The sequence below is a fragment of the Dermacentor variabilis genome, chromosome 1 (genome assembly GCF_050947875.1).
Source record: "Dermacentor variabilis isolate Ectoservices chromosome 1, ASM5094787v1, whole genome shotgun sequence".
Classification (NCBI taxonomy): Eukaryota; Metazoa; Arthropoda; class Arachnida; order Ixodida; family Ixodidae; genus Dermacentor; species Dermacentor variabilis.
Window position 1 is genome coordinate 202,266,749 of NC_134568.1, and position 14,177 is coordinate 202,280,925.

A 14,177-nucleotide genomic window follows, 5' to 3' on the forward strand; every position below is an offset into this window, starting at 1 on the left:
TGGGCGGGAAATACGCTGACACTTATTCGTGCTTTCTATGTGAGGCGACGTGTGGTTCCTGTGCATCAAACAATTTTGCAAGCAACGTCAAGTTCCGCAGCTGTGAACACACTGCAGTGCACTACTCTGTAGGCTAGGGTAGTTTTTCCTCTCTTTGTTGCGCAAGGAGGATAACAAAATTATGCATTTCTCTATGCCTTTGTCATCTGCTCGAAACAGGCGCTCTTGCGATTTACGTATATAATTGTCTGCGGAGAAAAATGAGAAAATGCGCGTATTGAATATAGAAAGCAAAATAAAGAAAGAGGCCAGTTTTAACGTGAGCGACGACTTCGTAAGACCATGCATGGCCTTCGAGATTGGGCCGCGCGAATCTTGGAGGCCATAATAAGCCATAAAAGACGCGAAAATGAAAGCCAGGTGGCGATGCCAGTTAGAAGTTGCTAGAGTTACTGTATATATGCTACCAAAGGACCTTTGGTAGCATATACAGTAACTCTAGAAGTTACTGAAGTTCGCGCATGAGAGTGGCGTCATTGATTATGACACCGTCCACTCGGGACCACTTATTGTTAACCGGTAAAGAGGGATCAAATCGCATTCTAGCATGGCCTCTCACGATTCTTGGCGGTCTTCTTCGGTGCTTTTATTTCCGGTTCTTGAAAGAAAAATAAATTATACAAAAACCGCTCTTCAAACCATTTCCCTGTTACCGCTTTTGTGGTTGCACTGTTACTACTCTTGGTACTATTATATTATTTTAGCGCTAACGCGAAGGGTGTCTCTTTCTACTTGTACGTCTATTTTATGCTGTATACTCGTGGGTGGGAATTCGCCTGTATACACACACACACACACACACACACACACACACACACACACACACACACACACACACACACACACACACACACACACATACATACATACATATATATATATATATATATATATATATATATATATATATATATATATATATATATATATATATATTCGCGTGCTGAATTACATGATAGGATCAAATCGTGCGATCAAGCTAAAGCGGAAAAATAACAGCACAGGCAATGGGCCAGATCACTGATGTTCCCATGGGAGAAACAAGTATTTCGGTCTTTTATTGCTTATACACTGCGGCTGATTAAACCCCAAGAAGGTGAGGCCGAAACATCCGCTTAGTAATATAGCGGGCCCGGGCGCGGTCGGTCCCGGGTTGGGATTGGGCTTCATAAAGCACCCGGGCCGGGCCTGGGCCGAAATAGGCCCGTGCTGTGCTCTGCTCTAGCTAGCTTACTTGTTACAAGACGTTGCGCAGCTGTTTTCGGTTGCTGCATGTGTAAATTACGCTCAGAACACGGTTGCTTGACAGGGGAAACAAGCGAACTTGTAATGGGCAGAACGTAGACAACGTAAGAGGTCACCACATCTGGAAACTATCCACCCTTGAAAACCAACTGTCAACGACTCCAAAACCGAAACCGAAACGAGTGAGAAAAAAAGTTGTTTTAAGATTTTACCGCAAGGGGAACCCTAATCGCAAGCGACAAAGCAAAGGGTAAGGAGAAAGCGCGAGAACGTTGATAGAGAGAGACCTGCCGTATTCGGCGTAGTGAGCGTCTCTCTCCACTCGACGCTTTTTTATCAACTAAAAAAAGGCTGAGACTAGGGTTCACCTCCTCATAAGCGCCTGACGCAACGTCGAGCTCCCGTAACAGAAGCGGCGCGTCGCAAGGCCTTCCATGTGCTACAGCGTGTCTCTCTCAGTGTCGACGGCAGCCGATCTCAGCACGGAACCGCGTGCCAGCTTGCGACAGGAACCATCCACGCGCAATTGGAGCTAACGCACGCGGCGTGAGCGCGAAGCCGCCTCGCAGTGACGACCATGCCGCCGGAACCGAACGTCGAGTTGCAGTTAATGAACCCCGATGTCCAGGTGCGTCGGGGTTCCGGTTCGGAGTCACCTAAAAGAAATTCGGTAACATTGAAGAAGGAGCTGGGTCTCATGAATGGTGTAGGGATGATTGTTGGGGTGATCATAGGCGCTGGTATATTCGTTTCACCCACGGGAGTGCTTCGGTTCGCCGGCTCCCCCGGCATGGCCCTCGTGGTATGGGCTGCCTGCGGGCTCATATCGATGGTAGGAGCCATGTGTTATGCTGAACTGGGGACGATGATCCCAAAATCAGGAGGGGACTACGCTTACATCTTCAGCGCTTTTGGTCCGCTGCCGGCGTTCCTCTTCTTGTGGGTTGCGCTCCTCATCATCCAGCCCACGAGCAACGCGATCGCTGGCATCACTTTCGCCAACTACATTTTGGAGCCAATATACGCTGGCTGCCCACCACCAGACAACGCAGTGAGGCTCGTCGCTGCCGTGGTTATATGTGAGTATATTTATTGCCTAAATAACGTTACTTCTCTCCAGGTATCGCCGGTAGTATCGTGCCATGCGCAGGCGTTTTTCGCTCGCTCGCGCACGCACGTGTTGTGCTCAGATTGCGCCACATCTGTGCCAGGCGTTCACATGTCTGTCCGATTCCTGACTGGCGCATTGTGCTGTGCAGCTCAGCCAAGCGATCGGACAGATATAATTGGCGTGCATGCTTAGTGCAGACCAGGATGTGTTCTCAGGATGTTTATGTTGTGCCCTAAATTAATTTGCATTTATTATGGAATGACTTGTACTGTCTGTTAACTAACTAACTAACTAACTAACTAACTAACTAACTAACTAACTAACTAACTAACTAACTAACTAACTAACTAAATAAATAAATAAATAAATAAATAAATAAATAAATAAATAAATTGCTTGTGTGGAGTAGACTGTTTGTTTATGCCATTCTCGTTCATGCATGTTCGTATTTATGAGCATTGGTGTTGCGAATTCATTCTACTGCACCCGTGCTGTGCACGAGCAGTTTCTTTTACTGTACTCGATGACAACGGAACTGACAGATGTTCACTATTGATTTGGCAGCGCGAGCTAGTTGATTGTGAATATGTTTCCATATGGTAAACACGGTGTGAGCCACGGAAGCAGCTGCAGTCATTAATTGCTTGAAAGTTTTTTTTTTTTTGTAACTAGTTCTTCGAAACTCGAATTCTAACTTCGGGTTGGGTGGACTGCGGAATGAAACTGCGGTCATTGTTCTCGTGTCATTACGCCGTAGCGATTAAGTGGCCTAGCGGAAATACGCGGCTTGCGCGCTCATCAGCTTATGCTGGCGAACGCGCTCGTGTTCGTCAGTTTATCGATTTATTAGCGTTTGTAATATCTATGTATGATTAGTCAATTAATGAATTAAATGTATCCCGCAAAATGATTAATCATCATTGACGTCCACTTTTCATTTAATCGATTAGACCTGTTCGATGAATCGTTTTCGAGAGTTTGACAGGAGTGGCGCGAAAATCTTGAAATCGTACAGGAATGGCGGCGCACGAGCAGTGACTGTGCGGCTGTGGTATGGAGCGACTGTCGACTGTTTTTCCGAGTGCCTCCACTCATTCCCCACACGCCACCCGAAGCCGCAGGCTTGAAATGCACTCGCAATTCAAGACTAGTCGTTGATCGTAGTGCCACACCCGGTCCACTAAAGACGTACTACCACAGCGTGCGCGCCGATTTGGAGTAGTTGTTTGACATAGCGATCGAGTTCATGTCGATTCCAACAAATCTATAGCGTCCGATCATATATTCCCGCATGCTGGTAGTGTGGTCATTCTAAGAAGGTGTCGGTTTCACCCGAATATCCCAGCCAATTGAAATTCATTCGCTGTGTAGAAAAGAGCACGTGGTTGAAAGTCCTAAACCAGTAATTTTCTTTTCTCCTGGGCATATTGCACTTTTTGCATATTTCAGTAACTGCACCGTTCACTTTTGCCATCTGTGTTTTTTTCTCGTTTAACTGTACTGTGCAGGGGTCACTAGTGCCATGTACCTTATTTAATTCTGCACGAAGTACCATTTCATAGCATATATTGTTTATCTTTTGATAAGCCACTAGTGCGAACCAGAATTAGTTTTTAGCAAGTTAAAGATTATACTTTATCCAAACTTTATACACTTGTGTTTCAAACCAGGTTTCACCTCTCAAACATTAAAATGGGGCTCTACAAAAGTAGATAACTGTGTTTCAACCTTTTTGAAATTCCCGGCAAGAGTTTTGATTATTCGATGAAAAACCATGCATCGAAAGCAAGTAATCGATTAAAGACTAAAATGATGAATGATTCATCGTTAATCGATTAAAAAAAAACTAATCGATCATCCCTATGATTTATGAACGCTTTTTTGATCATCTGTGGCACTATTCTTTATTTATTTTTATTTTTCAGTTACTCGAGCTAAATGCCAAATTCTAGCAAAAGATTCGGCTGGGCACTTTTAACAGCAGCACAAAGAAACACTCGCCCCGCGCCGAGGTCGCGGGATCGAATCCCGGCCGCGGCAGCCGCATTTCGATGGTGGGCGAAATGCAAGAACGCTCTTGTACTTATATTCAGGTGCACGTTAAAAAACCCCAGGTGGTCAAAATTAGTCCGTAGTCCCCCACTACGGCGTGCCTCATAGACCAGTCATCGATTTTGCACGCAGAACTCCAGAATTAGCAGTATAGGTGTGTGAAAGATTCTTGTCCAATCCCCCAGAATGAGTATGCGTCACTGACAGACGAGCAGCAGAACAAGAGGCGAGAAGGGAATAATCCCGCAACAGAAAATCGCAGGAGTCAGCTAAAGAGAAGTGAAAACGTCGACCACGTAAGCAGCCGAGTGTGGAGAAAGATGTTAACAGGCTGAGGCCAGCTCGTGCATTGGGCGGGGAGCGTTGAGCTGCAGAGAAGTGAAGAATTCGGAAATACCGTGTGTCGCTACACAAGGCTTCATTGTTAATCGCATTAACGTCGCCATTCATCGTTGGGTGGGCTCTGCCGGAATTTAATTTTATTCAGAGTATTTGCCGCGAGGCATACGCAATAAGAAATGAACAAAAGGTAGATAAATGTACGCATGCAGCTTTGCGTGCGCGCCTGTTGCGCCATGCGCAGGCGCTGCCCGCTCGCGCCCGCACGTGTTGTGTTTACGCAGAGCATCGCCTAAAGCAACAATCGCAAAACCGGACAAGCGCACGAAGAAGCAACGCAGAGAAGCCTCGTTTCGCAACTCTTCGTTACGAAAATCCAGCGTATCCATAGCTTAAACGCCTGCAAAAGAAAAAAATAATGAATCCTTCCCCTCGCTCCGAAATAGTAAATAATAAAACGTCGAAAAAAATAACTATAGAAAAAAATCGCTTTGGGATCCGTTAACGATGTTCTAGGAACGCGAAAACTTTACCGTGTTAAGCTATTCATGGCTGACTGCCGCGCAAATCATGCGTTTGCTTGTCCGTTTCGCACTGTCCCTCCCCTCCTTTGTTTTTTTCTTCTTTTTAAAGTTTAACTGCACCTACGGTAGCTCCGGATTTTCGCCCTGTTTGCTGGTTTCTTTTTTCCCCGCTACTGGAACTCTGTTGTTTATGGACCGCTTTGGCGGTTCGTAATTACTACTGGCGCCTATCTACAAGGTCCGTCGTCATCTGCACCCTCCTGCTGCGCCGTCCAACTCGAGTTCTTGCGCGGCTCCGCGAGTGCGAGTGCCCCCGCGGCACTCGCCGCGTCGGCGCGGAGCATCCAAGCTGCTGTCCGCTGCGTCGAAAGAGCGGAACGTTACCGATGCAACTGCGATCCAAGTCAGGAGCGTCTCCTTCGTGGGGACAAGTGCAACGTGCGAAGGCGGTACCCTGAGCATGGATACCACCAACATGGAGCAGAACAGCCCTGCTGTCGGCCAAGAGAACGAAGGAAGCTACTGGCCTTCCATCGGATGAAAATGTAGCTCCAGCAGCCCCGAAAAGACCTCGCTCATCACAAGGCCTGCCCGCACGACCGACACGCACGTCTCCGGAGTCGCCAACGACATCGTGGTACAAAGTGGTTATCAAGCCTCGTGCTAGATATGACACGTCCACTCTGCACAACCGTATCATTCAAGCGACCCTGGACGCCTGCCTCGAGACTTCCCGATTTCAAGGGTTTGCTCTACACAAACCCACTAATACGGTCTCAGTATGGGTGTCTGCTATGGCACTAGTTTATAAACTCGAAGAACTGCAACAAATACAAGTCACGGAAGAACGTGTCCTTCCAGTCCAGGCGTACCTCGCCAGTGGTACCGATTTAAGACGCTACGTGGTTAATGGCGTTGACCTTGACGAAGAACCCGAGAGGCTCCTGCAGGAACTATCGTGTCCCACACACAAGGTCATGGCTGCTCGCTACCTAGGCAGCGGTCGTACGGGCCTAATCACGCTTCAAGGTCCTAATTCCCCACCTGAACGTATCCTGTATTACGGCTGCGTACTGCGCCCGCGTCCGTTCAAGCCTTTCCCTGTGTACTGCTACTCTTGCTTTAGACAGGGACACATGAAATCATCCTGCCCCTACCCACCTAAGGACGACACCATGGAGCTTAACCGTCAGCATCGTTTAGATGCGGCCCATGCCAAACAAACGATCATGACATCACTTCCACGACGTGTCCTACGAAGTTGAAGGCGACTAAGAAGGCTCGACAACGTCATTCTCGACAGCCAGCAAGGACCCCTCGAGATCCATGAATGAAACAAGTCCCTGTGTACAACCGTTACGCCGTTCTGGCCTCGCTGGAAGAGGACGCTAGCCAGATGACAATAGCAAGTACAGCGACAAGTGATGCTGCCACTCGTACCTATAGCGCAGCTGTTAGGTCGTTCACTTCACGACCGCAACGGGCATCACAGTCAATAGAAGACACGCCGCTTCCTTTGGCAGACGAAGAGTTCGAGATCGACGCTCGCCTGGCCAGCCTTGAAAAGGAAATCCAACGTCTCAAGGAACGCCGTACAGTGCTCCGGCGTCGTCATGACGGAGCGCGGCCGTCGCATTCGCCGTCGACGTTGTCAGGATTGGGGGCTCAATCCCATCGCTCGTCACCCGTTGTCAAGATTGGAGTCCGGCATGAATTAGAAGGTAGCTGGCCCATGCCATCGTCCAACATATCCACGCTGAGGACGTTGATGAAGGGAAGGACTGCTTCTCATCGAGAACGAGGAATAAGGGTTTATTTACAGTATTTACATGCAGTTCATCAGTCTAGCATGACTTCGAGAGAAAGTACGTCAGTCTAACACGACTGTTTGAGAGAGTGTCTCAGTCTAACATGACTGCTTAAGAAAGTGTGTCGAGCATCCGCACAACAGCGGTTTATAAACACTCGGTCCCCCCTCCCCCCTTCATTCCAAGGGGATGGAAATTTTCGTCCAGTCATTGTAAACACGCCGCCTCTCCGGGACGGCTTACACACACACACGCACCCACACACACACAGGTTCACGGTCCGGTCCGGAACCGACATCACACGAATTTCGCAGAACTCGGAGCTGACTCTCGCGGCGCGGCCGGGTAGCCATTGTCCTGCGTCTTTGTCGGCGCGTGGGAAGGGGTCCCCGACGACGTTCCCGCGGCAACTTCCCGGCTCGCGGCCGACCCGGTTGGCGGTGTCGTGTTGCGGCACAAAGCCTGCTTCGTCGAACTCATTCAGTCAGTACGGCGACGAGGCTAGAGCGTAACGGTGGCGTTCCTGGAAAGTTGACGCCGCCGTCGTCGCAACTCGCTGGCAACACTTGCAACTCAGCTGGGCCGTTCTTAACAACGTCTAGTCCTGCTCATATGGCTAACCCGGCATCTGTGTCGAAACCTCTTTCACCCCAAGAACTCCTGCGCTTCGTTGCGCAACAGCTCCAGCATCTCACCTCGGTTCTACTGGCCAATCTTAATCTATGATGGCTGCTATGTCTTCAAGTGTGTCAGAAGGCTTCTTACAGTGGAACTGTCGCGGCATCGCGGGGAAGGTCGGAGAGCTGCGTCAGCGTCTCAGATATGGGAAGCTGCGTGTTTGGGCTCTACTGCTTCAAGAATCCAACGGCCTGCCACCCATTCCAGGATTTGTGGCGTACTCATCGTCTTCAATGTTGGATCGTAGGAGTGATACCCCCGGTTGTGTCTCGGCTGGCTGGCGCACCTACGACAGAAACAACCTGGTTGCCCCATTATGGTAGCAGGAGATTTTAACGCGCCCCACATCACATGAGGATACGCTATTTCCAGTGCGCGTGGTACATGTGTGCTGGACACATTTATGGACGTCTAATTAAGTCTGCTTAATGATGTGTCAGTGCCTACTCGTCGGCGTGACCACCCTCGCGCGCCGCCACACTCACCGGGCTTATCTTGGTGGCTAGGAAGGACGACCGTCTCGTGGTCATGTGAACCCGACTGCTGGGGTAGTGACCATCATCCGATTCACCTTGGCTTATCTTCGGGCGGAACAGGCCGCCTCCGCCGACTATGTCGAGTGGTGGACTGGGATCGATACTGGGCGGTATCAGAAAGCAATGTATCCAACTTCATGCTGGACCCGTCCCATTGTCTTAAGGCGGCATCAATTGAGGCGAACGTACGTCGTGGGTTGATGAATCGCGAACCGCTGCTGATTTGCAACTTCTGCGTCTCTGGGCGTCGCGCCGCCAAGCAGAACTTGCATCAGAACGTGACCCTGCATCAAATACCCTTCGCTTAGAGGCCCAACGCCTTACTGCAGTAGCTCGGCTCCATGAACACCGCTTAGAACGTGGCCGCTGGATGGACTGGTGCTCTTCTCTCGGACCTTCGTCGTCCAATGCCTCCATTTGGCGCACCTTCCGAGTAATGGACCGTGGTCGGCGCCCTCCAGAGCCCGCAGCCTGCGCCCTGTTAGCATCGGGCCAGACACCAGCAGTATTCACAGAAACTGTCGCCCACACCTTTTTTCCGTCTTTGGACACAGCACCGCCTCCCTTCGTTGTTCAAAACTGCCTTCCCGCAGATGCAGGCACGCCGCCTACGCTCTTCGACATCGAGGGTATACAAGCTGTCTTCACTATGGCGGAATTTTTAGCGGCAATAGACCTGTCGAAGCCATACAAGGCACCAGGACCGGATGGCATACCGGATGAACTTTATAAAAACACGGAAGGCAAGGTTCTCGAAGTGCTGTTGGGGGCCATAAACGAAGCTTGGGCTACAGGAGTCATTCCCGATTCTTGGTGGCATGCAGAAATGGTCCCTATTCCCAAGCCCGGAAAACCCCAAGATAATATCGCTCATATGCGCCCAATAGCACTAACCTCAACGTTAGGCAAGCTGATGGAGCGTATGCTCGCGACACGTATTACATGGTGGCTCGAGCGGTACTCATGGTATCATCCTGGCCAAATCGGGTTCCGTGCTCATCTAGGCGCAGAGGATGGCCTTGCGTGCCTATCTTCTATGGTTCTCATCGGAGGCCGCTCCCGAAGGATTCGCACAATTCTGGCAATGGATATTCGTAAAGCGTACGACCATGTGAGTCACGAAGCAATTGTTGGAATTCTCCATTGGCCTCAGTTCCATAGCGGTGTCTGCACATTCGTCGAAGCCTTCCTGTGCGCTCGCTCCTTCTCCATTCGCCTGGCTGGCCAAGCAGCAGGTCAGTTCGTCGCACATCGGGGTGTCCCACAAGGATCTGTGCTCGCACCAGTCCTTTTCAATATTGCTCTCCTTCCACTAGCTTGGAAGCTAGCCACGATACATAACGCACAGTACATGATGTACGCAGATGACATCACTGTCTGGTCAGTTGATCCTGAAATCTGCCACCAAGAACAAGCGCTCCAAGAGGCCCTAAACATGACGCACAACTGGTGTGCTCAGATAGGCCTTGACATTTCCGAGGACAAGATGACGTACATGTCAGTAGCGAACAAGTATGGGCGCCGTTTACTGGCACTCAGGCCTCTTCAGTTAACTCTGGATCAGAAACCATTACACGAGGCTTCAACTCTCCGTGTAGTCGGCCTTGAAATAGATTCCTCCGGATCTGCGGGACCATGGGTCAAGAATGCAAAGCAACAGGCCGCAGAAACGATACAGTTGATACGTCGGATTGCGAAGAAATCTGGCGGAGCGAGCACCAACATGGCTCGCCTTCTTGTCCGTTCTGTATTGCAACCACGACTCGTCTACAGAGCCCAGTTTCATCATCTCACGAAGGCACAATGGGCTCACCTTGAGGCCATTAATAACGAAGCCATGCGGGCCATAACAGGACTACCACGTCTCACTCCGTTGCCAACCCTACAGGCCGCGAGTCCCAACTCAACACTATTGACGAACTCGTACACCAACGTCGATGCGTGCGCGCGCTAAAGCCATCAAATTTCTGCTCGGCTGCTTCACTGGCCCGGTACATGGGACACGAAATAGACAATCCAGCATCTACGAGACCCGATGTAGCTCCGTGGAAAAGGGTACAATTAAGGGACAATAAGCCTCTTGGTCGTCTGGCGAATGGCCATGTTTCCCGCCTTCATCGCGCCGATGACAATCAAGACGATGCAACTCTTGTAGCATACATTGATGCCAGTGTTAATGGCATTATGATTCACACAGCTCTCGTGTGTCCATTGATACCAGAGGCAGGCCAGACGTGCTCGTATGTTGCCGATCCTGCACCACCGGCCTACCTTGCCGAGCTTGCTGCCATACGAGACGGCTTGGCCGCGTTGCTGCCTACTGTTCAAGATGCTCGATACTCTCAACTCATCATTCGCACAGACTCTACTCAAGCCATCCACGACATATGTAGGGTATCTCGGTCCACTCTATTCCCAGATAGCATTCACCGTCTTGCTGCCACTACGAATATCCTCATACGCGTCCAGTGGGTGCCTCGAGCAGCCCTGCCGGGTCTCCTTGAAGCAGCTATGGCCACCCACCCACAGATTACAACATACCCACTTCCACATTTTCCTGAAGACACCGGTGGACGACTGATCCGGGAAAAGGAAAACCTCCGACGTACCACACGAGCTCTCATACCTCCGTGTGGGTCAGACCTCCCTGGTGGGTTAACTCGCCGAGCGGAGGTTACGTTAAGGAGGCTACGTGTCGGGGTCGCGCTCACCCCGTCTGTGACCGCTCTCTGGCCACAACAGTACCATGGTCCTTACGGCTCATCGTGCCCATTGTTCAACACAGAAATCCAAAATGTGACAGTGACACACCTATTATGGACGTGCCCAGGACTTCATCTAAGCCGTCTCCGCCACCTCCGGGCAACAGGCCTTCGGCCTGCCCGCCCACCCGACCTTGAACGTTGGGTTCATGGACCACATCATCATCACTCCTAGATTTTTTGCACGAGTCGAATGTGTTCGTGTATTTTAACATCTTTTGTATTATGCCCAAGGGCATGCTTTCGAATTAAAAAAAAAGTGCACCTACTCGCCCAGCTCCTCATAATTTGTGAAACTTATTGGTGGAGTAAGGACACATAAGCAGGAACCAAGAACGTTGCAGGTTTCAAGAGAGTCTCGAGGATATGCTTCTCACCTTTGTGATGTGGGCGTTGGCCACGGGCCTATAGTATCTTATTAATTCCGAGGCGCACACGGTCTAACGCGTTAAAGTTGCTCATCAAACTGCGTCTCATCCCGTGGTCTCAGCTGCGCACTTTTGTCTCGATGGCATCTGCTACAAAACCTGGTCGGCATGACGCCCCCTACTTCGTTGTGTGCGACGTTAGCATGTCAATAATAGAACCTGGAAGACTAAAAGGAGGGTAAGAGAAAATAAGAACGTTTTCCTTTATTTTATGTGGATTTTCGTTTTTTTAGATGTAGGAGAATAGAAAGGTAGTCTACATCATAGTTGACCATTCCAAAATCCCAAATTCCTTATTCAAGGGAAAATAATAAAAAGGAGAAGGAAGAAGAAAATAGCAAAAAACCACGATACACACGTGAAACTGTGCGCGCGAACAGTTGTCTGCCTTGCTGTACCACAGCTTAGATATAGCAAAAGTGTGAACGCAAAAAGACTCCATTTTAGAAAGCAAGATAAACAAATCTATTTAAGCGCCGTCCACCGTACCTAAGAGGACGCAGTATCTTTATTATTATTATTATTATTATTATTATTGTTGTTGTTGTTGTTGTTGTTGTTGTTGTTGTTGTTGTTGTTGCCTCTTTAGAAACATCGTAACAACAAAACGATGTCTGTTCCTCTCCTTAAGGCTTTAAGATGTGTGCATGGGTTGATGTCGATGCGGAAAACAAGATCGGGGACAAGTGTGCTAAAAAGCCAGGCTAAGTGCATGCCGCATACGTTTTGCGCGTGTTCACCAACACGACTGCACGAGCGACGGGTGTTCGCGTGCTGACCTTCAAAGCGCTCTTACTTTGTGTGCTGCGAAAATAGTATTCGCTCGTCAGCAGCTAAATCAGCGCAGAGAAGCCATGGACGGTGGGCAAAAGATGTGTCATCTGTGAACCTTTCGTTCTTTAGGCATGCCGATGAAAGGCTGTACAATGAGACCTCAAATGCCTTTCATAGCACCGTCCATGGCTTCCATCATATACCCTTACCATATGAAGCCAACAGATAATGAAGCCAAGGAAAGCATAGGGGAAATTATTTGTAATTTTAATTGAAACTACTAACTACTTCAAATAAAACTGCAAATAACTGCTATGCTTTTCTTGGCTTTATATGGTTCTGATCAACGAAAATCGGGCACCTCGGTTCCCCATCTTCTCGTTCGTCATGTATTCTGGCAATTTGTGCTTGTTTTGGAATAGAACGACTCCTCATTCGCCCATGCACCGGCAGTATCGATCGATATCAAACAAAGAACAGGCTTCCTTGGCACGTCATAGCTGATGGCGCTCGTGGACATGTCGAGCGAGCCTCCAACGGCGTCTCTCTTAGTCCAAAGAATAACAATAATAATATTTAATATTTGGGGTTTTACGTTCAAAACCACTTTCTGATTATGAGGCACGCCGTAGTGGAGGACTCCGGAAATTTTGACCACCTGGGTTTCTTTAACGTGCACCTAAATCTAAGCACACGGGTGTTTTCTCATTTCGCCCCCATCGAAATGCGGCCGCCGTGGCCGGGATTCGATCCCGCGACCTCGTGCTCAGCAGCCCAACACCATAGCCACTGAGCAACCACGGCGGGTAGAGTCCAAAGAAGACACTGCGAATTTGCGAAAATCGTATCAACGCCGGTTGCGGAGTACGGACAGTCTTCTTTGTAGGCACGTAACCAAAGAAGCGACGCACAAATTTATAACTTTTGTTTTTTTGATCAAGAAGAATGAGGGAAACAGAGGGGCACGATTTTTTTTTTGCTTTCTTTACAACCACATGAAGCCAACAGATAATGAAGCCAAGAAAAATATAGGGAAATTACCGACTTTCTTAATTGAAATGTTGAAATAATTAGGAAACTGGATATGAAAGTGGACGAATAGATTACTTGCCGCCTTTGAGAGCTAAACCCACTAATTTAGTTACGGCGACGGTCGCCTCCCCCGTCCACTTTCTTATTTGTGTGTGTGTGTGTGTGTGTGTGTGTGTGTGTGTGTGTGTGTGTGTGTGTGTGTGTGTGTGTGTGTGTGTGTGTGTGTGTGTGTGTGTGTGTGTGCGCTATGGATTTAGCCTAGTCAGCGCCATTGATTAAAAATTAAATTATAGGGTTTTACGTGCCAAAACTACGATCTGATTATGAGGCATGCCGTTGTGGGGGACTCCGGAAATTTTGACCCCCCGGGGTTGTTTAACGTGCACCTAAATCTAAGTACACGGGTGTTTTCTGCATTGCGCTCCCATCGAAATGCGGCCGCCATGGCCGGGATTCCATCCCACGACCTCGTGCTTAGCCGCCATTCATGGCCATGACAACGGATATCAAACATCCACTCAGCTGCAGGCGTCGCGAGGAGCAGTGAATTTAGGAGCAGGAAACAGGGCAATGTATCCTCCTATGCTATACCTCATGGCTCCAAGGCTGCCGATTTCGAGATATTCGCTATGCAACGAGCTAGAAGAGTTAGGGGTCTCAAGGGGCAAGACATTTATTTTATTTTATTTTGTTAGAAACTACATGACACCGGACAAGGAAAGCATAGGGCAAGTCAGCGGACCGCTCATAAATGCTAACAGACTGCATGGACGACTATCGCACGTTGGTGGCGCGTCCAAATAAGAAGGGTTGACGTCTCGCGACAGT

The 14,177-nt window shown here is 49.1% G+C and overlaps 1 protein-coding gene across 1 annotated transcript in view; it reads left to right on the forward strand.

Annotated features, from left to right (window-relative positions):
* Positions 1 to 1,591: 1,591 nt before the first annotated feature.
* mnd (L-type amino acid transporter minidiscs) overlaps positions 1,592 to 14,177 on the forward strand; it is a 136,887-nt gene continuing 124,301 nt past the window's right edge. Inside the window, exon 1 of the mRNA XM_075703398.1 lies at positions 1,592 to 2,384. Coding sequence (XP_075559513.1) covers positions 1,883 to 2,384 — 502 coding nt within the window. The 5' untranslated portion in view covers positions 1,592 to 1,882. The remainder of the gene's footprint in view (positions 2,385 to 14,177) is intronic.